Source organism: Rhineura floridana, chromosome 2, assembly GCF_030035675.1.
Source record: "Rhineura floridana isolate rRhiFlo1 chromosome 2, rRhiFlo1.hap2, whole genome shotgun sequence".
Lineage (NCBI taxonomy): Eukaryota > Metazoa > Chordata > Lepidosauria > Squamata > Rhineuridae > Rhineura > Rhineura floridana.
Genome location: NC_084481.1, coordinates 237,582,500 through 237,610,472, shown reverse-complemented (window position 1 = coordinate 237,610,472; position 27,973 = coordinate 237,582,500). Strand labels below are relative to the sequence as shown.

The 27,973-nt window shown below is 43.5% G+C and overlaps 1 protein-coding gene and 1 pseudogene across 4 annotated transcripts; one reads left to right on the top strand and one right to left on the bottom strand.

Annotated features, from left to right (window-relative positions):
- Positions 1 to 1,631: 1,631 nt before the first annotated feature.
- LOC133378053 (transcription factor IIIB 90 kDa subunit-like) overlaps positions 1,632 to 27,973 on the top strand; it is a 70,108-nt pseudogene continuing 43,766 nt past the window's right edge.
- LOC133377869 (BTB/POZ domain-containing protein 6) lies at positions 5,360 to 10,160 on the bottom strand. 4 transcript variants are annotated; one of them, XM_061612658.1, is made up of 5 exons: positions 10,020 to 10,160; positions 8,002 to 8,290; positions 7,434 to 7,524; positions 6,957 to 7,075; positions 5,360 to 6,765 (listed from the first exon to the last, which is right to left on the bottom strand). In XM_061612658.1, the coding sequence occupies exons 2-5, from the start codon at positions 8,199 to 8,201 to the stop codon at positions 5,733 to 5,735; spliced, it is 1,443 nt and encodes a 480-aa protein (XP_061468642.1). In that variant the 5' UTR covers positions 8,202 to 8,290; positions 10,020 to 10,160; the 3' UTR covers positions 5,360 to 5,732. The 4 variants fall into 4 exon arrangements, with proteins under 4 accessions (XP_061468642.1, XP_061468641.1, XP_061468639.1 ...); XM_061612657.1 differs by lacking the exon at positions 10,020 to 10,160 and adding an exon at positions 8,525 to 9,238; XM_061612655.1 differs by lacking the exon at positions 10,020 to 10,160 and adding an exon at positions 8,585 to 9,238.

Below are 27,973 nucleotides of genomic sequence, written 5' to 3'. Positions count from 1 at the left end.
TTCTGGGAGGGGGCTTCCAGATATTGGTGCCCCTAGCCACAGGTAACAATTTGAGCTTTGTGCCCTGACCCCACTTACCTTGTTTTTTCTCCCTCCCTGCAATATGTTTGGCATTGGTTACAAGAGGCTTCTTGCTCTTGCTCTGCTGGATTTAGTTTGTGGCAACCCATGGATGTTTTTCCTGCTTTCATGTAAAGAATGGGAAAGGGCAGAGGACCAGTAGACAGAAATGTCGATTGGTTGATCTGTGCATTGCCCTCCCTGCACATATGTAAATGGAAAGATACTAATTGTAATAAGCAGGAAAAAGCTATGGTGTTTGGCTCAAAGATATGACTGGCCAACTTTCTACATAGAAGGGTTAGAGCTGAAGGTCAGCCAATTAAGAGGGTAATACAACTTGGAGAATACTCTTCAGTCTAAAAAAAAAAGTAATTTTCTAAAAACCTGTAAGAAGCCATTTTCTTGATAAGACATCTACAGAATTTATTGCATAGTAAAAATTCGTATGAACTATGAATAACTGAGATGAGGAATATTGCTATAGGTGAAATGTGTTTTTCCTCCCCTCACAATCATAGGTGTTGTAAGGAAGCTTACTTGAAAATGCTGGCCCCTTTTAAGACCACCGAGAGCTTTATGCTACACCTTGACCAGCATCCACTTTTACTTGGTGCTTCTTCATGTGCTGACCTGTACTGTACGTTTTGTGACATCTCTTCCTGTTTACCCACTGGCTTTTTCCATATCCTTCAGAGAGACGATATTCATGAACTTGATACGCTGAAGTAGGAGAGCCAAGACACAATTATTTGTTTGACAACCTTGCCGAATGGAGCTTGTGCAATTGTAGTGGTGCCGCATGTCCTTCTAACACAGGCTAACTTTGTAATTGCTTTTGGGGGGATTGATTTGCAGTGCTGGGAGATGAATGATGAAACAGTTATGGCTTTGTAGCGTAATTGATGTTTGTATATGAATAAATGAAGGTTGTGATTCAGGCTAACAATATCTGACAGTTGCCAAAGTGCTTAAGAACAAATTGGAAGTCTATCAAAGGCCATATTGGCTTAGGGCGGTATATAAATGAAATAAAATAAATAAATAAATAAATAATACATGGCAAGGAGTAGAGTGTCTCATTCCTTTCAGTGGGTTGTATCTGTCAGTAGCTTTAGACGAGTGGGAAGTGCCTATGGTTATGCAAAGCACAGTAACCTGTTTTCAGCAATGTTCCACCCACCCACTGCAGCTCTGTAGGCCAGATATCTCATACTATTCCCTGTAACTAGTCTCTCTGTGCCATATCCTGAATCTGGGCAACCCTCAGATGCATCTTTTTGGCAGGTCCAGGTGACTGCAGTGGGCAGAGGGACTTGGTGAAAATTGGGTGCCTTACTTCACATGAGTGGAAGTGTTTTCTGCTAGTGCAAAGCCAGCACTGGATACAAACCAGTGTGGATATTTCTGGCCTTTAAGACTGATAAATAATAACTGGCAGTACTAGAAGTGGATTTTTTTCATACACTTGGATGCTTGTTTAAATGTAAACTGATCATTTTCAGGATACTGTTTTATATCTATACAAGGGCATATTTAACTTCTATTTTTTTCCCCTCCTTATACAGGTGAATGTCTACATCTTGGGGAAAACTTTTCTTCTGTTGGCCAGAGAGCTCTGCATAAATGCTCCAGCTATAGGTATTTTTTAATAAGAGTTGGCTTTCGGTACGTGGGTATCTTGTGCCATGATTTCATGGCAGCTTCTCAAAGCTAAAATATTTGCATAATGCAATTTAACCTGTTTTTAAAAGGCATTTCAATATTAAATCCAGGAGCTGGGAGATGAAAGCTGTCAATTAAAAGCACAGAGGTAACCTTAGAATAGACAATCTTACAGCAGTCTATTATCACGTTACAAGCAAGATAAGGCTTTCTCTTTCAATTTTATTTATTAAATTTGAGTAAATTAAAGGCTCAGCTGTTGATTAAAATTCAGTAGAAATGGTACAAATTATCTTATTAAACATTTAATGTCATCACCTGTAGAGGGAAAGCCTTGCAATTAGACATTGACTTGTTGCATCTAGCAGATTTCCCTTTGGCAGTTGGGCCTCTTGAAGTAGAGAGTGCTGCTCAGAGAACAGCATCACAGCACCCTTGTGCATGGAGTCCTCCTGATCCTTTACCTGTAGGAAGCTCAATTCGTATCCTACCTGGTTGCGACTGCCTGTGAGATGTAAATAGGGTTGTGCGTTTGAACAATCTGCTTGGTTTGAAATCATAAACAGGTTGAAGTATCTTTTGAAAGTACTGTTTTATTTTAGACAGAAGTCAGTCAATGTTTTTCTGGCTTTGATGTTCCCCACTTTGAAATGGCAGTGGTTCACAAGCAACCTTGAGAAATCAAAGCAAATTTTGTAACTCTGGTGTTGTACGCAGACTCTTTGGGGCTTGTTTCCATGACCAAAGATGCATTCTCACAATTACTGGTAAAGAAATATATACTCAACTAGTAATGCCTTCTGTTGGTGTCATACTACTAGTGGTACCAACTCCTATAGAGATGTGTTTATCACGTCTGATGTATAAGCAATGGCGTACGCCCAGTGGAGTGTGTTACTCCTCTAAAAGTATACATATCACTGCAAATGTTAGAAGCATGCTGAATGTTGTCATTTGCAGGCTAATTGCTAATATTTTGAGGAAGTGAGACATGCCAGGGAATCCCACATTTACTGCTCAATGTGAAAAATCTGCACATATGTTTTGACTAATGACCAATTTTTTAATCTGCATTTAACAAGCTATTCCATGTTGATCAAGGCACTAGTGTAATTGCCCTAAACTTGTCTGGTAATAACTCTACTGTCATAATAATACATAGAATTTGTATGGTATTTTAGAATGCCCCAAGCACTTCACATACAACTGAGACAGGCACATACGATCTTACAGTAAGCTTGTGAATCGGCATTACTCTAGTTTAACACTCCAGCTGAGGACAAAGGCTGAGTGGCTTGGCGAACGCCATTTGGGGAGTTCATGGCAGAGGTGACACTTGAACCAGGGATGTTGTGGCTTGCACTCCTTGTGATAAAGCCGTGACAACTATTTCCAAAAGACAGCTTGTGTTGCATGCTGCTATGCATGTTGAATAGGATATATTATGCTTTTGGTTTCAAAGGCTACCAAAGCTATTTAGGATATGATTCAGACACCAGCTAACATTATTGTAGTCTAATTAGCTTAAATGACACAATGACAGTACAAATGGTCTTTAAACTTGCACCAACTTCTTGCACTGTTGGACCTTAGCGAATGGACAGGAATATTACGAGTGACATCAGTATAGATTTGTGCTATCGTATCGTAGGAGTTCATCAGCATGATGCTGAGATATCTCAAAAGCTGTTTGGCTATTCATTCATGGTGATCTTGCAGTACGACTTCTGTGGAATTCATAAAAATTATGCCCAGTATCAAAGCCACTTGAGACATTATATACGCTCAAATTTCTGACTGTGGCTTTTCTTGCAACAGTGTCCCTATTTGTGAATGTTCCTCCAGTTTCAAAAATGTACCACAGTGGACATTTTATTTTGAGAAAATATAAATGTATAGTCGCATTGAGTGTACAGAACTAGTTGCAATCTTCTTTAGATCCTGGACAGTGCCACTTTACTAGTTCACCCTAACTCTAATGCTACCAAATTGTTTCAGATGAGAATATTTAACCCAACCACAATCAATTTGAGCATACGTTGTTCTGAAAATGTGTTTGTTATGACAAACTTTCAAGATCTAAAGTTCTAATGACCATCTACCTATGTGAGTTTCTGCAAGACCTGCTCCCTGCATTTCTGGCTGATTTCCACCTGGCCTGGAAGGGCGGGGCCCTGTCTCTCTCCAGCTGCAAAAGCAGCAACTGCTGAAGGGGCCAGAGACCATCTACCTGTGTGAGTTTCTGCAAGACCTGCTCCCTGCATTTCTGGCTGATTTCCACCTGGCCTGGAAGGGTGGGGCCCTGTCTCTCTCCAGCTGCAAAAGCAGCAACTGCTGAAGGGGCCAGAGACCATCTACCTGTGTGAGTTTCTGCAAGACCTACCTGCTCCCTGCATTTCTGGTTGATTTCCACCTGGCCTGGAAGGGTGGGGCCCTGTCTCTCTCCAGCTGCAAAAGCAGCAACTGCTGAAGGGGCCAGAGACCGTGTGTGTGTATGTGTGCGTGAACCTGCTGCTCGGGATGTCTATAGACTACTGTGGTTTTGTTTAGTATTATATGTTATATTTTACTCTGTTATATTTTAGTCTATGTACGCCGCCTAGAGTGGCCGTTAATTCGGCCAGATAGGCGGCCTAGAAATAAAATTTTATTATTATTATTATTATTAATGAAAGGGTATCATGGCTGCCAAAACCATTCAGAAAACAAGTAAACTTTGAAATTAGCAATCTCCAATTGGTCTCAGTTTTTGTAGGTGAAAAGGGAGATAGCTAGTATACCCCACGATTGTAAAATACCTTGAGAGCACTCAATTCTGTTTATTTAATTGATTTATATCCCTGCCTTCCTCCCAGTAGGAGCCCAGGGCAGCTGTCCCTAGGATCTACTGTGTAGGGTATATATGCAGCCGATGAACTGACAGCAATCTTCTGGGGGTTTATTGTATTGTAAAAAACAGTTAACCCCCCCCCTCAATTGTGAGGCAGTCCTTTTCACAGTTAAGACTTTTAAAGGTATTTAATAGCAAAACCCAGTGTTCGCTTATCAAGAAGTAAACTTCCCTAAGTTCAGAATGACCTAAGGATAGCTGCATAAAGATTAGTCTGTCATTGTTTCTTCTTTGTTCATGATTTTGAAAATAAAGTGAATGCAACGTGCAGTTTGACACCAAACAGAAAAAAGTTTCATTATTTGCCAATAGTTTTTGGCTGACCTTACAATAAGATTGCTAGGACTGAGATACTAATTGTTGTTTAGGAAGTAAAATTCTGTTGGTATCTGAGTGTAAGGATTGGAGTTATACAGAACTCTTTTAGGGTTTGCAAACATTTTGAGTTGTTCAACTCTGACAATTGTACTTTTTGCTAGTCAAAGGTAGATTTATTGTTACCTCTTATTCAAGGCACCCAACTGGACAATAGTTATCATGGTCTGCGGCAGAGAATAACTGCAAATGTAACTGTTATTTGCAGTGTAGTCCTGCCCTCAGTCATGTGGTCACATGTATTTTTAACATCAATGGAAGTGGGCGTGGAAGTGCAGCCTTGGGTTGATCCTTATAAAAGTCTCAGTTTATGCAAACATTCATGTGAAAGCAAGTGATCGAGGTTCAGTAATCAGCAAAACACAGATATCTAGGACAAGTAAAAATGTTTTATATTCAACAGATCCTCAAAACTGCTCTACTTTAGAACATTCTGTTTGAGTCAGCTGCAGTCTGCAAGTTAGTTATCTATATACAAAATAAATGCACACCATGTGCAATTTTTAAAAACATTTTCTCCCTCCTGCATGTTGCAGTTCAATAATTAAGTCAAATAGCTTATGAATAAATAAAATAAGATTAAATTCAAGAGCATTCCTTCACTTAGTTTGATAGCCAGATGGTAAGGTAAGTAGATGGGTAAGTAGTATAACATTCCAAGCTGCTCTGGAATCTTTGCAGTCAAACCAAAGTATCCCTTAATGTGCAGAGCAGTCCTGGAATACAATCTAAGTGAAGTGCATCATGCATAGAAAATGAGTTCAGGTATTTGTCCTCCTTGTACTCCTGTGCCATTGGTGCTGTCTGAGGAGCACTGGAACTGGAAGGTCACTTTCCCACATTGTACTTCTGTCATTCCCTCTTGTCCAAAATAACTCAGTTCATTGCCATCCAGAATGGCGCTTACATTGTAAAAGGTGTCTTGCTCAACTTGCACAGGATGCTCAAACCATACTGAGAAAGTGTTACTAGATCCATCAGAGGTAAACTTTGTCAGGTTCTGGGCGAGAACAGCTCCTAGCCGCTTTAGTTCGATTTTGACGCTGTATTCAGCTTTTCCACAACTTGACCCATACAACCCCAGTCCGGCTATAAATATCCTTTTATCTACAGCAAACTGGATGCTGTCACACCGCCCTCGGTACCTCCACTGGTTGCTACGATAGGCAGAGGATTGAAATCGATGGCACCTTTGAGGTGCAAGTCCTTTCCTTTTTGTTAGTGGAAATTCTAGCTTAGGTTTATTTGCAGCAGTATACCATAAGAAAATATTATGCCTTTCCTCAAGGGTTAGGATGTCAGACTGTGCTGCACCGTTGGCAAACTCTTCCAAAGTCATGGTTGGAATCCGTACCAAGTATAAAGCTTTGCCCAATACATTCCGCTTGTTCCTTGGTGTAATTGGCAGCCCTTGTCTCTTGCATTCAGCCTCAGCCCAGTTCAGAACTGCCTCAAATACTACAACCTCTTTCGTGTTCAGTGCTTCCCTTGTCACAATGATCTCTAGCGTCTGGTGATCTATTTCGCAGAAACCCTCCGATTTTAGTGCCATTTCAGCTTGAGCGTCAATGACTTCCCAGCAGCGCTGTGTGAGCTCCGGCTCTTCAAAGAGTCTGCTCTGAGACAGCAGGACGCAAGCATTCTTGGCTTCTAGACTGGTCTCCAGGAAATTGACACAAGCTTTTGCTAATGCTGGGACAATGTATTTCTTGGCTGCATACAAAGTAGCAAGCACAGTATCTGCTTCCAGGTCGATTTCATCGCTGTACATGTACCTATTAATATATATATAAAAAACTTCTTTAAAAAAAAGAATGACCATATGGCTGTCCACGTTTTGCAGATAGTAATTTAACATCAACATCTTTACATGCCTTTAAACGCAATGCTTCCAAGTTGTGAAAAGACCTTTATAAAAAGCTTTGTTTTTTTGGTGAGATTTAGCCAAGTTATCTTTAAGACTTACTTTAATAAGATAAGGAAGGCTGCAGGTTCCACATCTGGTATATGGATCTCAGATTTGACCTCTGCAAGATCTCCATAAAACATTGCGTAGAAGACAGAGCTACCAACCGCCAAAACATACTGCATTAAAATAATAACAATAATAAATTCAGCCATGGAAATAGGCAGTTCTATTTAAATAGGTAGGTAGAATTATACCAAAATTTCAATTTTAGGAGTATTCTCTCCCTTCCCCCATTTAGCTATAAAACCTGGACTGTACCACATGTGAGCAAATTAATTTTATCTAACTATATTTTTAGACAACCCTTTGGTGGCATTTTGTAAAGATAGTATCATTGGATGACCCTGCAGCTAAGAACATGTTGAGCTGGGACAGATTGAAGGGATGGGCAATACAGGTGTCTTTGATACAGAGGATATTATAAATGTCATAAACGTTACCGTGGAAGAGAAAGGTGTGTGAGATTCCACAAACCTTGTGAGCAGGAACTTTCTTGGCTGCCCCCACTGGGCCCACAATAAAATGCACGTCAGCCATAAGTTCGTTATTGAACATGAGTGCGTTCCTGCAAGTTTACAGAAAAGGAGGCAGTGTTGAAACCACAACAGAGTAGACAAGACAGCCATCCCACTGCTTTTGAGTATTTCCTCTTCCCCCTTCTTCTTCAAGGGGCTGTGCATGCCATCCTCCCCCATCTTGGAACCATTCCAACCATTACTGCAGTGCCTCCTTCCCTTCTGGTTTATCACCAGAAAAGGACAGCAAATCCCCCCCCAAATATCTCTGGAAACATCTCCTATGAGCTCAAGGCCCTTTTTCCAGGCACTCCAAACTCCACCCCCCCTTGTTGATCTTGCAACCCTCCTCAGAAGTTCACGCCCAGGTTCTTGCTGCAACCTGCAGCGGGCTGGAGCTTTTTCAGCTCTTAAGGGGAGAGTTTCTCTCTCTCTCTGCTGCTGCCCTCCCTCCCTTTCTCCCACTGCCGCTGCCACCCCCAGGAGCTTCTCCCTCTTCTGGGCTAGTTGCCCGGGCAGGCACTTACCTCTCTCGCAGGGTGGGGTGGAAGGACTGCCAGTTGGCGCTTTCCACGTTGTTGTTGTTGAGGTTTTGGAGCGGCGGCGGGGGCGGGGGCTGCGCGCTCTGCTGGAGCTGAAGGGCGTTTTTCTTGCTGTTAGCGGCGGCGGCGTTATTGCTGTTGGCAAGATTGGTGTTGGCGCTGGCAGGGTAAAGTTCCGCAGCCATCTTCTTCTTGAGGGCCAGGGGCGCTACCTCATAGCATGCTGGCCCCTTGCCGCTGGCCCGGACGCTCTTTTTGGACTTCTTCAAGGCCTCTGGAAGCAGAAGAAAGAAAGTCAAACACTTCATGATCCGGCCATGGAAGCAACCATGGTCCAGTGACATCAGCGGGGAGGGATCCCTCCCTCCTCCTCCTCAGCTGGCAATCGAGCAGTCCCACTTCAAAAGATGGAAACACGCAAACAAAAATTCCTGCCTTTCGGTGGGGAAAAACAAACCAGAACAGCGACCGCTTCAGCTTGTTGCTGAAAGAACTATGCCCAAAGCACCTTTTGCCTTCTGTTCCTGATGGAAGCGCAGCGATGGTGCCTTAATGAGTCATCGCTCACCTGGCGGCCGGGAACGGAGTGACGGTGGGGATCGTGCGGGGGTGTCCAGAAAGCCGGCAAGGCAGGAACCCGGCGCACCCCTCCCGCAAAAGCCCGAGGTGATCTGTCAAGGTGCCGGTCGTCTTCGGCGAGGCAAGCTGTAGCAAGCAGCCCCGGCGACGCTGAACTTCTGCCAGCCCTCTTGGAGAAGAGGGGGTGGAGGGGAAAGCAGGAAACTCGGCTCTTTTTGGAGCAGCAGGTCCCCCTCGGATTATTAGTATTTTCCTTCCACTGAAGTCTCCCTGGTCAATAGACCCTGCTAGGTAAAATCCCGGAGGTGGCTGGCGCCAGATCCAGCCGCTTTTTCTCTCTCCAAAAAAGTTGTTTTGTATTTTTTTTAAAAAAAATTGATTTTTTTTTAAAAAAACCTTGTAAATTGCAACCAATTCAGCGTTTGCGCTCGGAGAGGCCGTTTCTCCGGGGAGGCCGGTCCCCGGCGTTGTCTTCCATTAGCGGGCGCTGCTCCTGCTCCTCCTCCTGCTGCGTCGTATTTTGAGTGTCAGCAGGAGCAGCTATACCGGGCTGGGCGCCCGTGGCCATCCGCATGTGTGCCTTCTCACGCGCCTGCACTCCCCTGCCTGCCTCGCTCTATCTGGCGTTGCTGCTGCTGCTACCGCCGCCTCAAATAGCCAGCAGCAGCTGCGCGCGTCATCGCCTCCTCCTCCAATGGCAAGGCGGCGGCGAGCAGGGCGAAGAGGGGAGGCGGCCCTCCCCTCCCCTGCCAGACAATATGTCATTCTTCCCCTCTTTTTTTCTAGCCGCCCACCCTCTTTCCCCCCTCCCTTTTCTCTCCCATCAATCTAGTCCCCTCCTCCATTTGGGAAATTTACAGGAAACCCAAATTCGCTCTCCTTGTTGGATGGAGAATATTTCCAAAGCAAAAGGCACACTCGCGCACGCGCGCGGCTGCAGTAGAGCGTAAGGAGCTTGCAAACGAAAACAGTCTCCGAAAAGGAGTCACCGAAACTCTGCAGAAGTATTTCAGTTTAAAAGGGATTTGCAGGGCTTTTTTTACCCCCCCTTTTTTTGCAGACAGGAGGGAAACGTTTGGTTGCTTTTTAGCGTGCTCGCCCGTTACCCCCGCGCTTTTATGGCAAATTCCACCTTTCCCCCTCCCCGGCTCTTGGCAGCGCTCGCCTCGCTGTTTGTTGTTGCTGCTGCTGGCCCAAAAGGTGACCACGAAAGGAATAAACAGCGCCGACAGTTTCTGACCCAGCTGCAAAGCGTGGGGGGTATCGCTCAAGGCGACGAGCTTCGAAGCCAGGCAGCACTGCAGTTTGCAAACTCGGCTGCGGCGCCCTGCCAATGCTGATCGCCCGAACCCCAGCCTTGGCCTTCTCCCTTTCCCATCGCCACAGCTGCCGCCCCCAACCTTGCAAAAGCCACTGAAGTGTACCTGCTCTCTTCCTCACCAGGCGTCCTTTTCCCGCAGCCCAGCTGGGAAAGTTTTCGCGGCAGGCTTATCCGTGGAGTCAGAAGCCATGATTATGGAAATGGAAGGCTCCAGTGGCGGCACCATCAGGCAGGCGGGAGGGGCCGCCTCGTCGATCCTGGCTCAGTGCAGCAGCAGCAGCCCCGCAGAAAGTCCTTTTCTAAAGCGCGCCTAACGAGGGCGCCCCTGCTCCTTCTGGTCGAAGCCTGGCACAATGCTTCTTTTCAGGCACCTTTCCCCACTCAGTTTGATCCCCTCCCCCCATCTGGGGCAGAGGGTTGGGGTGAGGGGGGAAAATAGTGCTTTTTCAAACTTTTTGTCAGGCTAAAAGTAAGGCGGAGCCATCCAAGGTGCAGTCAGCAACCAGAGTGGCATGGTCCAAATTCTTTGGATGCAGAGGCCGCCAGATTTCTTTGCAAATCTTGGGAAGTTTTGCCTGTCTCATTCCCCTCTTTAAGATCTTGGCGGCAAAGTGGAAACTGTGATCTATCTGTGACTGGAGACTGCTTCAGACGTCACAAAAGCCTTACGCAGAAGAAACAAGCCTTCAAAAGTCTGACAGCGTGATAAACGTTAGTTTACATTTGTTAACCCCTTCTGTTTGCGGATACCATGGATTGTGAAAAAGACAAATAATTGTTTTTAGAACAAATTAAACCAGAACTGTCACTAGAAGCTAAAATGATGAAACTGAGGTTATCATACTTTGGACACATCATGAGAAGACCTGATTCACTAGAAAAGACCATAATGCTGGGAAAAACAGAAGGGAGTAGAAAAAGAGGAAGGCCAATCAAGAAATGGATTGATTCCGTAAAGGAAGCCACAGACCTGAACTTACACAATCTGAACCGGGTGGTATAACAGATGCTACTGGAAGTTGCTGATTCATAGGGTTGCCATAAGTTGAAATCGACTTGAAGGCACATAACAATGACAGCAACCCCTTCTGTTCATGGCTACTCAGAAGTGTTCAGTGTGGCTTGCTCCGACGATAGTGAGTTTTGGGTTGTAGCTGTAAAGTGCTATAAGACTCTTTGTTTTTGCTGAAACAGAATTAGCACTGCTGCCCCTCTGGATATTCTTACATAGGCAGTGCTTCCAGGCAGGAATCCGTGTAGGTCATTTTGTGTTTGTTTTGCTGCATGTCCATGAAACTGTGTTTAGTCTTAGCCTTATCAGCATGCAGTGCTTTTTTTGTGATGATACTCGCCTGTAAGGAGGACTATGAAGTCTTTTTTTTAAGCGGCCCAAGCTGGCATTCATGGCACTTCTATCAAGATATGAGTACTGGCACCTCTTTTTTTAAAAAAACAAACAAAAACACTGCCAGTATGTGGGCAAATAATTAAATACAAAGTGTGACAGTTCCCCATTTAAAAAAACCCGCCAAAGTCTTACACAAACTACAGATGACACGTTATTTTAAGAGGCAAAACTTCTTTTCTCTTGTACATGAGAAAATGATGCTTCTAAGCTATTACTTTTTTATTATTATATCTCACCTTTCCTCAAAATGGTGTGCAGAATTCTCTTCACTGTACCATTAGGATGGTCCGCCCCAGGCGCTTGATGGATCCTGATGGATTCCTGAATGCGCTTGGGGACTTTATGGAACCTGTAGGTGGGCACTCGGTCGAGACCCTGGTGGAGGAGTGGAATAAGGCGATTACCAGGGCATTAGACTGGGTGGCTCCGAAACGCCGTCTCCCCCTGAATAGAGCTCAGATGACACCGTGGTATACTCCACGGTTGCGAACTCTGAGGCAGGAGGTGAGACGGCTAGAGCGCTGGTGGCGGAAATCTCGCTCTGATGACGATTGGACACGGGTTAGAGCAGCTGCAGTAGCCTACCATATGGCGATAAGGGCAGCAGAAAAGGATTTTTATGCTGCCTCTATTGTGTCCGCAGAGTGCTGTCCCAGGAGGCTGTTCCAAGTGGTCCGAAGCCTGGTCGGTCCAGTTGCTTCGGAACCTGTGGAACATTCTAAGATCTCCTGTGATGAGTTTGCAAAGCACTTTGCGGATAAAATTGATCATCTAAAGAGTGCGATTCCGCACGCCATGGATACAGTGAGCGAGCCAGAGTCGGCCAGTGGTTCTCCGGTGGTGTGGGATTGGTTCCAGCTTCTTCCTTCTGATGAAGTGGACAAGGTGCTTTCAACCTTAAGGCCAACCACCTGCTTACTCGACCCTTGCCTGTTGTGGCTCATTATGAGCTGCAAGAACAGATTGGGCGAGGGGATCAAGGCAGTGGTAAATGCATCCTTGGAAGAGGGCATAATGCCATCAGCCCTCAAGGAGGCAGTAATAAAACCAATTTTAAAGAAGCCCTCCTTGGATCCCCAAGATTTGAACAACTTTCGCCCAATCTCAAACTTACCATTCCTGGGCAAGGCGGTTGAGCGGGTGGTGGCGAAGCAGTTGCAAGCGCATTTGGAAGAAGCAGATTATCTGGATCCATTTCAGTCGGGCTTCAGGCCTGGATATGGGACTGAAACAGCCTTGGTCGCCTTGGTGGATAATATGAGGAGAGCGTTGGATAGGGGTGAGTGCACCTTCCTCGTCCTCCTGGACCTCTCAGCAGCTTTTGATACCGTTGACCATGGTATCCTTCTGGATCGCCTGGAGGGGTTAGGCATAGGGGGCACTGTATTGCAGTGGTTCCATTCCTTCCTCTCTGATAGGCACCAAAGAGTAGCATTGGGGGATGAGGTTTCGGACCCTTGGCCTCTCAGTTGTGGGGTGCCACAGGGCTCCATCCTCTCCCCGATGCTATTTAACATCTATATAAAGCCGCTGGGGACTATCATCAGGATATTTGGGCTGCAGTGTCACCAATATGCGGATGACACACAGCTCTATCTCTCATTTAAATCTTCACCGAGGTTGGCTGTAGAAACCCTATCCAAGTGCCTGGAATCAGTGAGTGGCTGGATGGGAAGGAATTAGCTGAAGCTGAACCCTGACAAAACTGAGGTACTGTTTGTGGGAGACAAGGGAAGGTTAGGGGATTTGGACCTGGTGCTCAATGGGGTACAGTTGCCCCTAAAAGACCAGGTCTGTAGCCTCGGGGTCATTCTTGACTCCCAACTGTCCATGGAAGCTCAAGTTTTGGCTGTGAGCCAGGCAGCGCTGTATCAACTCCATCTGATACGGAGGCTACGCCCCTACCTTCCCAATCATCTGCTCCCATCGGTGGTACATGCCCTGGTCTCCTCTCGCCTAGACTACTGTAATGCGCTCTACGTGGGGCTACCCTTGAAAATGGTCCGGAAACTGCAACTGGTACAGAACGCGGCGGCGTGCCTGATTAAAGGCAGCTGCCGGCGAGATCCTATCACTCCAGTGCTAAAAGAGCTGCACTGGTTACCAGTTGCTTACCGGGCCCAATTCAAGGTGTTGGTTTTGACCTTTAAAACCCTATACGGTTTCAGCCCAGTCTATCTAAAGAAGCGCCTCCAGCATCATCAATTATGCCGCCTAACAAGATCAGCCTCAAAAGACCTTCTCTCCATCCCATCCGTCAAAACAGCCAAACTGGTGAGGACTACAGACAGGGCTTTTTCAATTGTGCCCCCCACCCTGTAACTCCCTCCCAAATGATCTCTGCCATGCCCCTTCTATGATGAGTTTCTGCCGGGCCTTGAAGACCTGGCTCTTCAGGAAGGCTTTTGGGGTGGGCTAGATTTTATCTTCATTGTTTTTAGATTTTCAATGTCTAGGTATTATATGCCTATGTTGTACGTCGCCCAGAGTGGCTGGACAGCCAGCCAGATGGGTGACTAATAAATTCTATAAATAAATAAATAAATAAATAAATAAATACTTATTATGTATGTATTTATTGGATTTGTATCCCACCCTCCTGAAGGAGCCGTGGGCAGCAGACAAAGCAATAAGAAAACCTTTTTTTTAAAAAAATATATCTAAAAACAGTCTCAAAGCAGCCCTGCAAAGTAGGTTAAGCTGAGAGAGTGACTGACCTAATGTCACCCAGTGAGTTTTAGGCTGAGTGGAGATTTGAATCCTGGGCTCCAAGATCCTAAGCAAAGATGCTTCAGAATTATTGTTTTTACCTATATGCACATGTAACTGATCAAAAAAAATGGAAGTTTTAACTTTAATTTTTTGTCTTGTTTACTGCTCAGTTTTATTTGTAATATACAGTTGCATATTTTATCTAGTTTTCAGAAAATTTTACTGAATGCTGTTGTATATTTTTATTGTTTTTATGTAAACCGTTTTGAGGTTGTCTAACTTTTAAATGGTATAATTTTTAAATAAATAAATAAAATGAACAAAGGTTACTTTAAACTGAGCGCCAACCCTAATTTTCACCTGTAAGGTCCTGTAGGATTGGCTTAATGTTTCAAATTCCCAGAGTAGTTTAACAGCCAGTCCCTCTTTCCAGGGAACTCTGGAAATTGTAGCTCTGCAAGGGGAATAGCGGTCTCCTAATAACTCTCAATACCTTTAACAAACTACAGTTCTCGGGACTTCCGGGAAGGGTGACTTAGCCTGTGCCTGCTTTTGAGACGGGCTCCTGCCTCAAAAGAAGCTTATTCAGATATATCAGTCAGATTTTTTTTTTTTTTGACTGATTAAACTTCTCCCGGGTAGGGAGAAACGAAGAGATTAACCTCAAAGCCTATTTTTGTTGGGACGACCAGATCTCATTAATTTATGGGACGAGGTCCAGCCGACGAAGGTGGGACGGATTTTCAACAACAAGCTCTATCTGATAAAGCGAACGTTCATCTTATCTTCTAAGAGAGAACGCACTAACAGGCAAGCACCCTTCTTTCTATATTTTTCTTTTACTTGACCTAAATTGTTGCTGTTTAAAAGAGATTTGCCAGATTGATCGGTTTTTGACATCTCACTGGGGAGCCATAACTTCTCTCTGCTACTCACTAATTAATAGCTTATCTCTGTTTTTGTTGCAAAAAGCTGTCCTGGATTTGCATTCTAAAGATATACACAGAAGAGGGATTTCTATTCCAGATTTTTATTTTGAAGAATATTATATTGTCTGAGACTACTCTCTTTTTGGTCTATTTTATTTTGACGAATCTGTTTCCTGACGACCGCCATTAATTGTTTCGATCCTGGGAACTGCATTTTGTTTACTTAAGCATGGAGAGATAAGGCTGTCTGCTCTGTTTATACTGTGATGTCACCAAGTTTGGAGTATTAACCCAATTGTTGCTGAAATAAGAAGTGGTTTTCCTATATTTTTCTTTTAAAATGGCAATTAAGAAAGTGGCTGAGAAGCTGGAAATAACTATGTTTCAGAAAATAATGGATGAGATTGAGATAACGAAACAAAACCTGCGACAGGGTTGTAAGGAGCTGAAAATTGAATTGAGTAAAATGAAGCAGGAGATTAAAGATATAGGGGTCCCTGTGAGAGAGGTGACCCTGGAAGGGGTCCCTGTGAGAGAGGAGACCCCGGAGATTGGAACAAACGTGGAACAGGAAAAAGATTTGGAGTCTATGGACTTTAGAAACAAAATCTATTGTTTGGAGACACAGGAGATTAAAGACATAGGGGTCCTTGTGAGAGAGGAGACCCTGGAGACTGGAACAGGGGTCCCTGTGAGAGAGGAGACCCTGGAGACTGGAACAGGGGTCCCTGTGAGAGAGGAGATCCCGGAGATTGGAACAAACGTGGAACAGGAACAAGATTTGGAGTCTATGGACTTTAGAAATAAAATCTATTGTTTGGAACTCAATGTTATCTCTGAAGAAATTAATGAAGATTCTAGAGATAAAGTTATCAATGGCATGGATAATCTTCTGGACTGGAATGATGTGATGGAGCCCAATATAGAGAAAATCTATGGAATTAACTGCAGCCATGTGACAATGGAAAAACTTTCAAGAGATGACCCAGTGTATTTTGAAAAAAAGAACAGAGATATGATTTTACAGCAGTATTTCAGCAACCTATTCAGAATGGATGGCAAGAAAATATTTGGGATAGAGGTAATTCCCATCAGACTCTTACTATATGACTATGGCTTTGACAGCAAGATTATTATGGAATACTGATAATGGAAGATTGGATACTGAAATTACTGGACTTAACAAGACTACTGAAGATGGAAGATGGAAAATGGAACTAATAGGGATAATAGAACAATGGCTACTGAAATTACTGAACCTAACAGATTCTGATGTGATGGATTAATTGAAATGTTTATTTTGACTATGGTTATGACAATAAGATTATCATAATTAGTAATGAGATGGATTAATCGATATGCTTATCTGGAAAAAAAAATTGATAGATATATTTCTTAAAGAATTGAAACCTCTCTTTGACTTTTTGTGGAAAGAATAAAGTAATGTTTATGAGATTTGATGATTAAGTAAGATAACTACTGGAGGAAAGTGATTTTATAATATGACTTAAGAGACAGGATTGTTATATATTATAGACTTATAACTGATTTGATCTTTGACAAATGGGAAGTCAATATTTTACTCTTTACTTTTTATTTTTGTTTTTTTTTTTCTTTTTTTCTTTTTGTTTAACTATTTTTGATTTTGTTTTTTGTCTTTGAATGTTTTATGATTTTGTCTTGTATGTTTTATGAAAATCTGAATAAAAATTATTGAAAAAAAAAAAAAAACAAACTACAGTTCTCAGGATTCTTTGGGGGAAGCCTTGACTAAATAAATGATTCTGCTTTAAATGTATAGTGCAGATGGGGCCTTAACATTATACACAAATTTCCGTGGAGGGGCTACAGCAATAGTACTGTCTACAGTGACTGATAGTGGCTCTCCAGGGTTTCAGGGGGGACATGCCCAGCTGTACTTGGAGATGCTGGGGAATGAACCAGGGACCTTCTACAAGCAAAGCAGATGTTCTGTCCCTGAGCTACGTTCCTTGCAGCTGCCCAATTTTCACTCCGCATTTAAAGGCGAGATGCACCAATGGTTTGACTTGCAGTTGGCTCTGCTGATATACCATTAGCTATTTGAATGCACAATTTACTTATGGAAATTGCTGCCATAGGATGTGGGATGACCATTAGCTTAGATGGCTTTTAAAGCAGATTAGACAAATTTGTGGAGGAGAAGTCTATCATTGGCTATTAGGTCTCATGAGCAATGCTTTTTTTGGAGCATAAATGGGTTGTCAACATATCAGAACTGATTCTCTAAGACAAGTTGATAAATACATCCAGGGATAGAAATACATGAAATGTGAGTAAATATTCTTACGATAAGCTTGAGTAGCGGCCAAGATATTTCCCAAAAGGAAAGTTGTTGGGATGATAACATGCCTGATTTTAAAATCAGAGGTTGGGTCAACATGTCAAAATTCACTTTAAAAAGAAAATCTATTTTAAAAGCATCCTGCAGAAAAAAAGGCTGTGTGAATTAGATGCACTTTGTATGGGGATACTTTGATGACGAACAGCAAATTTGTACATCTCAAAGGTAGTTATGATAGATCAGAATTCATGTGTTCTGAATGTTTGTGGTTCCCGTGAAGAAGTTATTCCAGTGTAACCTATTACTAACACAGCTGAATTCCTTTTAGGGAGAGTGGAAGTTAGAATGAAGAGTGAGTGTAGGTATATATACTCTTAGAAGAGGAATATACATCCTTGTTCCTGAGCTGTGTGCTCACTAGAGTCACTACAAGACCCTTCCCATCCCTTCATGAGGTGTTCTGCTCCATAATGGAGAATTACCGCTTCATCTCTGGAAAGGAGATCCACATATACCTGGTAGCTGGACATGATACTTGTGAGGGGGAAAAAAGAGGCAGGCAATGTACCCCCCTAAAGAAAGAATGTAAAGCACTTGGCTACTGATAAACCTCTTTGCAACAGCTTGCTGCATTTGTTCATGTAAACACAAAAAGAAAGGCTTGCTTTTCCAAATCATCATGCACCCCTTTCTGGGTGTTGCTATCAGACTGGAAGCAAGCTCTTGAATTTCTATAAATGCCTGATTATTCCAATTTGCACATTGCTTGAACCATTTGGATAAACTATATCCAAAGTTGGATTGCAATGTTTCCTCAAATCGTGGCTGTATACTATAGGCAGCATGGATTATTCACATTCCGCAATGTTAAATTGAAAATACCCCGCCATGCCATTCTGATGCATCCCATCAGCTCATTTCAAAACAAAACCTTACAAAACTTACAGTCCTGAACTCAGAAACGCTTGCTTAACAACCCTCTCAATTTTCAGGGTGATATACAAAACAAAAATAATTGAGAGTTCAAAGTCTAAAGAGAGAGAAAAAAACCCAGACACCTTTTTTCTCTCTGTTTTCATAATCTGTTGAAATTAATTAAAAATCAGCCATGTTCACAGAGTACCTGTAATCCTGTTACTGACATTGCCCCATACTCTGACCTTCCATCTTCTGCAGTTTAAAAGTTTAAAAAATGCCTGGCTGATTTTTAATTAATTTAAGAAATTTTGGCTGGAACCCTATGATAGTGTTGGGCATGCTCAGTAAGAACCAACTGTCAGTGTTCTAAAAGCCAGACTCACAGCTTGACAACATAATTTTCTGAATTACTGCAGTGCATGGGAGCCTTAGGTAAAAGAGTTCCTTACTGGCTTCCACCTTTGATATATGAAGTTATGCTGAATGTTTACAAGCATTAGTTTTTAATTTGGATACTAGCAGAGAAATCCAAATGACGGAGAGCCGGCTGGAGGAGGAGGAGCTGGCGGAAAGCTCCATGGGATCCTCCTCCTGCTCAGAAGCTGTCAGCCCGGTTGAATGCCGGAAATAATTAAAATTATGTTACTGTGCCAGCCTTTTGGCCAGGACCTGGGAGAGGGCTCTGAACATGAGGAAGATCTTGTGTAAGTCCCCCTTGAGTGTCCTCCCTTGGTATGCCCTGTTTTCAGGGCTTTCACCAGCCCTCTATCTGCTGGGCTGGGCATTCCTGGTGGATCCCTGGCAGTGCTGACCGGCTCCCGGCAGCACCACAGCTCAGCCATAGTGGAGGGTTGCTGCTAGCGGAGGCTGGCAAAGCCCTGCACAGTTGATAGCCTACCGGTGGAACTGGAGATCAGCAGCATCCAACTCACCCCAGTCTGGCGGAAAGGTGAGTTGGATTGTACCCTACATTTTCTTGGGGGGGATTGGTTCTTCCAAACACCTATTCATTTACAGCATTTATTGAGCAGTATCTAAAAACCCGTATGGACATCATGAATAACTAATAAAGATCTATGTGGTGATTTCCTCCATAAATATTTTTGACACATTGGGAGGAAATAAAACTAGCAACATAACAGGCAAGGCAACACTTAGCAGCAAATGAGACTGATTTCATTTATTATAAATCCACAAGAACTATTTAAATGAATATTTTCAAGCAAAGCCTCATCTTTGTCAACAGAAGAGCTGAAACAGGGCATCAGCTGAGGAAATGGAGTTTCATATAATAGTCAACAATTTATCTGACAGGAAATGAGGAAAAATAGAAATATCTCTGCAGAAGAGCATGGATGTGTTAAACAAAGCTTTTTTAAAAAAAATCTCCTTGGTTAGAAGTTGGCCCAAAAGAGCACTGTTTCTGTAGCTCTCTTCATTTGGTACTGAAAACACCTAATAGGAAAAATGATTTTATTGCGGTACAGCTGCTACACACCGCATTGCATTGAACAGCACATGTAACTGTGGCCCTGAATGAAGACTGGAAGTTTGATAGAAGGCTGTGTGCCCACAATATTCTATTCTAGAATCAATGGAGACCAAGTACTTTTTTTTCCTACGCAGTTCACATGCAATCTAAATCTTTTGCTTATTTTTTGCCCCTAAGAAGTGCTTCTTGAGAAACTATTATTATTATTCAGAAAACAATAATAACTATTATTATTATCCAGAAAATAAAAGCTCATTGCAGATTGATTCTGCATTGCCCTGCAGTGAGTCCATCTGGAACCTACGAAAACAGATGCACGCAGCAGTGAGTGTGCGTGTATTCACACTTGCCCAATGATATTGTAGGTGGGCGTATACCAAGATCCCAGTCACCACTTCCTTCTTCATTCACTTTAGGCATGAGCAGGGAGGAAATGGTGTGAATTTGTTGTTGTTGTTATGTGCCTCCAAGTCAACTACGACTTATGGCAACCCTATGAATCGGCAACCTCCAACAGCATCTGTTGTGAACCACCCTGTTCAGATCTTGTAAGTTCAGGTCTGTGGCTTCCTTTATGGAATCAATCCATCTCTTGTTTGGCCTTCCTCTTTTTCTACTCCCTTCTGTTTTCCCCAGCATTATTGTCTTTTCTAGTGAATCACGTCTTCTCATTATGTGTCCAAAGTATGATAACGTCAGTTTCATCATCTTAGCTTCTGGTGATAGTTCTGTTTTATTACTAATTATAGATATAGATATAGATACTGTATATTGATTCATGAAAGCCAGTGTGGTGTAGTGGTTAAGGTGCTAGACTACAACCTGGGAGACCAGAGTTCGAATCCCCACACAGCCATGAAGCTTACTGGGTGACCTTTGGCCAGTCACTGCCTCTCAGCCTCAGAGGAAGGCAATGGTAAAACCACCACTTGGCCCGATGGTTGTTACGTGCCTTCAGGTCGATTACGACTTATGGCGACCCTATGAATCAGTGACCTCCAAGAGCATCTGTCATGAACCACCCTGTTCAGATCTTGTAAATTCAGGTCTGTGGCTTCCTTTATGGAATCAACCAATTTCTTGTTAGCTCTTCCTCTTTTTCCACTCCCTTCTGTTTTTCCCAGCATTATGGTCTTTTCCAGTGAATCAGGTCTTCTCATTATGTGTCCAAAGCATGATAACCTCAGTTTCATCATTTTAGCTTCTAGTGACAGTTCTGGGTTAATTTGTTCTAACACCCAATTATTTGTCTTTTTCGCAGTCCATGGTATGCGCAAAGCTCTCCTCCAACACCACCTTTCAAATGAGTTGTTTTTTCTCTTACCTGCTTTTTTCACTGTCCAACTTTCACATCCATACATAGAGATCGGGAATACCAAGGTCTGAATGATCCTGACTTTAGTGTTCAGTGATACATCTTTGCATTTGAGAACTTTTTCTAGTTCTCTCATAGTTGCCTGTGACGCCCTTCCCTGGCTCTCCCTGTCAGGTTCCTACCTGCGCGTGGCTACTGCCTGTCACTAGGCACCACCAGGGACTCCACCAGTCCGGACTGTCCTTTTTTATTGTTTCTCTCCCCGCTCTAGCACAGATCTCAACAGATCCCCCTGCTAGGCAACCACCAGTCACGTCCTAATACTAGTATTCCCAGAGACTCTGAATACTGGTATTGTTATTCTCTTCACCGCTGCTACCATTTGTTACAGTTTCCCTTCAGCCTTGGTCATTACCTTACCCTCCCTTCTGGTCTGTGAAACCCCAGCCAAGGATCAGGCCTTTGGTAAACCAAATTAAGTATTTATTAAAGATAACAAAGCTAACAAGATTAACAAGATTTCTTCTTAAGGCACATAAGCATATGGTTTTACTCAATACTAATCCAAACTCCACCCCCCTCCTTCTCCACTCTCTCCTGGCAAACGACTCTCTCAAACCCACCAAACAACCCACTCTTTCTCTTCTCCCCCCAGATTCCACTCTCACTCTTCCTTTTATACATTCAGCCATTTTAAACACTCAGCCAATCATCTAGCATTCTACTGCCCATTCACTCCCCCTCCTCTTTCACTCCACTTACCATGTATCTTCTAAACAACAACACTTACCATATATACATTAATATAGGAACATCACATCCCCCCCCCCTTAAAACAACGGCAGAGTATTATTCCTGTTCCAGGATTTATATGTCGCATTAACAAATAAAAGTCTCTATGGGGAAAATGTCTTTCTTTGTTCCTCCGTCTGGTCACGTTACTGCAGTCCCAGCCACTTGCCTGGAAAGTCCATCGGCCAGTACATTGTCCTTGCCTTTTATGAACTGGAAGTCCACTTGATAGTCCTGTAGGGCCCAGGACCACCTCTGCAGCATAGTGTTATGGTTTTTCATAGTCTGCAACCATAACAAGGCCCGATGATCCATAGTCACTGTGAATCTTCGTCCCCACACGTATGGGCGCAACTTGTTCAGTCCCCACACGACCGCTAGGCACTCCTTCTGGACCGACGAATAGTTTTTCTCCCTCGGCGTCAGCTTGGGACTCAGGTATGCCACTGGATGTCTGGTGCCTTCTCTCTCCTGTAGCAAGACGACTCCCAGCACCAGGTCCGACGCATCTGTAGCCACGATGAATGGTTTCTCATAGTCTGGTGCTATTAATATGGGTTCTTGGCACAAGGCTTGCTTCAGTAGATCAAAAGCCTTCTGACATTCATCCGTCCATACCACACGCTCAGAACACTTCTTCTTTGTTAATTCATGCAAGGGGGTTGCTATTTCCCCAAAATTTCTCACAAACTTCCTATAAAATCCAGCCACACCCAGAAATGCCCTTACTTGTTTTTTGGTTAAGGGGATCGGCCACACTTGTATTGCCTCCACCTTGCTCCATAAGGGGGTGATTTTCCCACTCCCCACCTTATGTCCTAAATAGATTACTTCCTTTAGTCCAAACTGGCATTTCTTAGCTTTTATTGTGAGGCCTGCTTTTCTTAAGGCCTCCAATACTGTTGTCAGGTGTTGGACATGCTCAGGCACCGACTTGCTAAAAATGGCCACGTCATCGATATAGGCCACTGCAAAATCTGACATGCCTCGCAACACAGTATTGATTAGCCTCTGAAATGAACTTGGTGAGTTCCTTAGTCCCATGGGTAAGGTCACAAACTCATATAACCCATCTGGTGTTCTGAAGGCAGTTTTGGCTCTGGATTGCTCGTCTAGTTCCATTTGCCAAAATCCTTTACAGAGATCTAGTGTAGAGATAATGGTTGCTGCCCCCAATAACTCTAACATTGCGTCTACCCTAGGCATAGGATACGCATCTGGGACAGTAATTTTATTGATTAGCCGATAATCAATGCAAAACCTTGTCGTTCCATCTTTTTTCGGAACCAGGACAATACTTGAGGCCCAGGGACTGATGGATTCCCTGATCACTCCTAATTCCAGCATCTCTTCCACCTCCTTTTTGATCTCATTCAAAACTTTCCCATTCACACGGTACGGAACAGATCTGATTGGGGCATGATCTCCAGTATCAATGGAATGTATAACTATACTGGTTCGGCCAGGTTTGTTGCTAAAGAGATTCCTATAGGTTTTCAAAACTCTCAGAATCTCTTTCTACTTCCTCCTTCACCTCCTCTGACCATTCCACTTGATCTACCCCTCCTTTGTCTTTGCTTTCCTGTACCAAATCTGGAAGTTCAGGCCCACTTCCCTCAGGGAATAAGATAACTTGCAACACCTGTGCATCCCTGGTATGGTAAGGCTTCAACATATTTACATAAACCACTTTGCTTTTGTTTAATTGGTCTGTGGTGATTACATACGTCACTGTGTCAAGCCTTTCTCTGATGGTATATGGTCCTTCCCAGTTAGCCTGTAATTTGTCATGTTTCCTGGGTATGAACACCATAACCATATCTCCCACATCATACACACGTTCCCTGGCTGTTCTGCCATACCAGTAACTTTGCTTCTGCTGAGCTTGACTGAGATTCTCTTTCACCACTTCCATCATTGATGTTAATTTATTGCGGAATTCCAATACAAAATCTACTACAGATGTTTTGTACTCTCCCAGGGTTCCTTCCCATGAATTTTTTAATAGTTCCAAAGGTCCCCTCACTTTTCTAGTGAACATGAGTTCAAAGGGTGAGAAGCCTGTTGACTCCTGAGGGACTTCTCTATATGCAAATAAGAAGCATCCCAACCGTTCATCCCAGTCTTGTGGGTGATCTTGAACATAGCTTCTGATCATGCCCTTCAAAACGCCATTGAATCTCTCTGTTAACCCATTAGTGGCGGGATGGTAAGTAGTGGTCTTTAGATGTTTTAGACCACAACATTTCCACATACATTGCATCACTTCTCCCATGAATACACTGCCTTGATCCGTCAGCACTTCATGAGGGAAACCCAGCCTCATAAAGATTTTTAATAAAGCCTCTGCCACTACAGGGGCTTCTACAGATCTTAGTGCTTCTGCGTCTGGGTACCTGGTGGCAAAATCCACCACCACCAATAGATATTTCTTGCCATGCCTTGTGGGTTTGGAAAAAGGGCCCACCAAATCTATTCCCACTCTATAAAAGGGTTGTCCAATTATAGGAAGGGGCTTTAAGGGTGCCTTAGTCTTTACTCCACTTTTTCCCACCTTTTGGCATATTCCACAAGATAGACAATGTTGTTTTACATCTTTGGAGATGTTTGGCCAATAATAGTGTGCTGCCAATCTCCTCTTGGTCTTTTTTATTCCCAGATGTCCTGCACATGGGACATCGTGGGCTACCTCTAGCAATCTGGTTCTGTATTTGCTAGGTACTATCAATTGCTTCACTGGTTCACATTCATCCTTTCTCTCAGCGGGCATCCACAGTCTATATAAAATCCCATTCTCACACACAACTTGATTCCTCAGTTTGTCAGTGAAAGGAATCTGTTGGGTCAGAGCTTGTTCCTTTATCTGCTTCAAACTTATATCTTTAAGAACATAAGAAGAGCCTGCTGGATCAGGCCAGTGGCCCATCTAGTCCAGCATCCTGTTCTCACAGTGGCCAACCAGGTGCCTGGGGGAAGCCCGCAACCAGGACCCGAGTGCAAGAACACTCTCCCCTCCTGAGGCTTCCGGCAACTGGTTTTCAGAAGCATGCTGCCTCTGACTAGGGTGGCAGAGCACAGCCATCATGGCTAGTAGCCATTGATAGCCCTGTCCTCCATGAATTTGTCTAATCTTCTTTTAAAGCCGTCCAAGCTGGTGGCCATTACTGCATCTTGTGGGAGCAAATTCCATAGTTTAACTATGCGCTGAGTAAAGAAGTACTTCCTTTTGTCTGTCCTGAATCTTCCAACATTCAGCTTCTTTGAATGTCCACGAGTTCTAGTATTATGAGAGAGGGAGAAGAACTTTTCTCTATCCACTTTCTCAATGCCATGCATAATTTTATACACTTCTATCATGTCTCCTCTGACCCGCCTTTTCTCTAAACTAAAAAGCCCCAAATGCTGCAACCTTTCCTCGTAAGGGAGTCGCTCGATCCCCTTGATCATTCTGGTTGCCCTCTTCTGAACCTTTTCCAACTCTATAATATCCTTTTTGAGATGAGGCGACCAGAACTGTACACAGTATTCCAAATGCGGCCGCACCATAGATTTATACAACGGCATTATGATATCGGCTGTTTTATTTTCAATACCTTTCCTAATTATTGCTAGCATGGAATTTGCCTTTTTCACAGCTGCCGCACACTGGGTCGACATTTTCATCGTGCTGTCCACTACAACCCCGAGGTCTCTCTCCTGGTCGGTCACCGCCAGTTCAGACCCCATGAGCGTATATGTGAAATTAAGATTTTTTGCTCCAATATGCATAATTTTACACTTGTTTATATTGAATTGCATTTGCCATTTTTCCGCCCATTCACTCAGTTTGGAGAGGTCTTTTTGGAGCTCTTCGCAATCCCTTTTTGTTTTAACAACCCTGAACAATTTAGTGTCATCAGCAAACTTGGCCACTTCACTGCTCACTCCTAATTCTAGGTCATTAATGAACAAGTTGAAAAGTACAGGTCCCAGTACCGATCCTTGAGGGACTCCACTTTCTACAGCCCTCCATTGGGAGAACTGTTCGTTTATTCCTACTCTCTGCTTTCTGCTTCTTAACCAATTCCTTATCCACAAGAGGACCTCTCCTCTTATTCCATGACTGCTAAGCTTCCTCAGAAGCCTTTGGTGAGGTACCTTGTCAAACGCTTTTTGAAAGTCTAAGTACACTATGTCCACTGGATCACCTCTATCTATATGCTTGTTGACACTCTCAAAGAATTCTAATAGGTTACTGAGACAGGACTTTCCCTTGCAGAAGCCATGCTGGCTCTGCTTCAGCAAGGCTTGTTCTTCTATGTGCTTAGTTAATCTAGCTTTAATCATACTTTCCACCAGTTTTCCAGGGACAGAAGTTAAGCTAACTGGCCTGTAATTTCTGGGATCCCCTCTGGATCCCTGTTTGAAGATTGGCGTTACATTTGCCACTTTCCAGTCCTCAGGCACGGAGGAGGACCGAGGGACAAGTTACATATTTTAGTTAGCAGATCAGCAATTTCACCTTTGAGTTCTTTGAGAACTCTCGGGTGGATGCCATCCGGGCCCGGTGATTTGTCAGTTTTTATATTGTCCATTAAGCTTAGAACTTCCTCTCTCGTTACCACTATTTGTCTCAGTTCCTCAGAATCCCTTCCTGCAAATGTTAGTTCAGGTTCAGGGATCTGCCCTATATCTTCCACTGTGAAGACAGATGCAAAGAATTCATTTAGCTTCTCTGCAATCTCCTTATCGTTCTTTAGTACACCTTTGACTCCCTTATCATCCAAGGGTCCAATTGTCTCCCTAGATGGTCTCCTGCTTTGAATGTATTTATAGAATTTTTTGTTGTTGGTTTTTATGTTCTTAGCAATGTGCTCCTCAAATTCTTTTTTAGCATCCCTTATTGTCTTCTTGCATTTCTTTTGCCAGAGTTTGTGTTCTTTTTTATTTTCTTCATTCGGACAAGACTTCCATTTTCTGAAGGAAGACTTTTTGCCTCTAAGAGCTTCCTTGACTTTGCTCGTTAACCATGCTGGCATCTTCTTGGCCCTGGCGGTACCTTTTCTGATCTGCGGTATGCACTCCAGTTGAGCTTCTAATAGAGTGTTTTTAAACAACTTCCAAGCATTTTCGAGTGATGTGACCCTCTGGACTTTGTTTTTCAGCTTTCTTTTTACCAATCCCCTCATTTTTGTGAAGTTTCCTCTTTTGAAGTCAAATGTGACCGTGTTGGATTTTCTTGGCAATTGGCCAGTTACATGTATGTTTAATTTAATAGCACTGTGGTCACTGCTCCCAATCGGTTCAACAACACTTACATCTCGCACCAGGTCCCGGTCCCCACTGAGGATTAAGTCCAGGGTTGCCGTCCCTCTGGTCGGTTCCATGACCAACTGGTCTAGGGAATAGTCATTTAGAATATCTAGAAACTTTGCTTCTTTGTCATGACTGGAACACATATGCAGCCAGTCTATGTCCGGGTAGTTGAAGTCACCCATTACTACCGCATTTCCTAGTTTGGATGCTTCCTCAATTTCATATCTCATCTCATGGTCTCCCTGAGCATTTTGATCAGGGGGACGATAGATCGTTCCCAGTATTAAGTCCCTCCTGGGGCACGGTATCACCACCCACAACGATTCTGTGGAGGAGTCTGCCTCTTTTGGGGTTTCGAGCTTGCTGGATTCAATGACTTCTTTCACGTATAGAGCGACTCCGCCACCAATACGTCCTTCCCTGTCCTTCCGATATATTGATCTGCTTCTTTATTATCAGAGACCACTTGATACAGTTTGTCTCCTTCAGCAGGCCTGCTAGTGGTTGCTATGGTGACCTGAGGCTGGTTAACAGATTCCACCCTGTTTGTTTCAGCCCCCCTTAATATGGCTTCTTTTTCTCTGCCAATTTGCTGTCTGGTCACTACATAGATCTTTCCTTGGGCTCCCATTACATCTCTTCCCAGTATTACTGGTTCTTGTTGCTGGGCATTAATGCCTACTTTATATCGGCCCTCTTGGCCTCTCCAAGTCATTTCCACCAGGGCCACAGGCAAACTTTCTGGTTGACCCCTCACTCCTTGGATAGTCACAGTTTCCTGAGGTAATATTACCTCAGATTTTATTAAATCTGGCCTCAGTAATGTCTGAGCGGCACCAGTATCAAGCAATGCCCAATAATTTGCCCCTTGTA

Excerpts from the sequence above, each read along its gene's own strand:
- LOC133377869 (XM_061612654.1), bottom strand. The coding sequence starts at position 8,360 with ATGTCACTGGACCATGGTTGCTTCCATGGCCGGATCATGAAGTGTTTG. Across the intron at positions 7,525-8,001 it reads CACCCCACCCTGCGAGAGAG|GAACGCACTCATGTTCAATA; the intron begins GTAAGTGCCTGC and ends GTAAACTTGCAG. Across the intron at positions 7,076-7,433 it reads AGAAAGTTCCTGCTCACAAG|TATGTTTTGGCGGTTGGTAG; the intron begins GTTTGTGGAATC and ends ATTTTAATGCAG.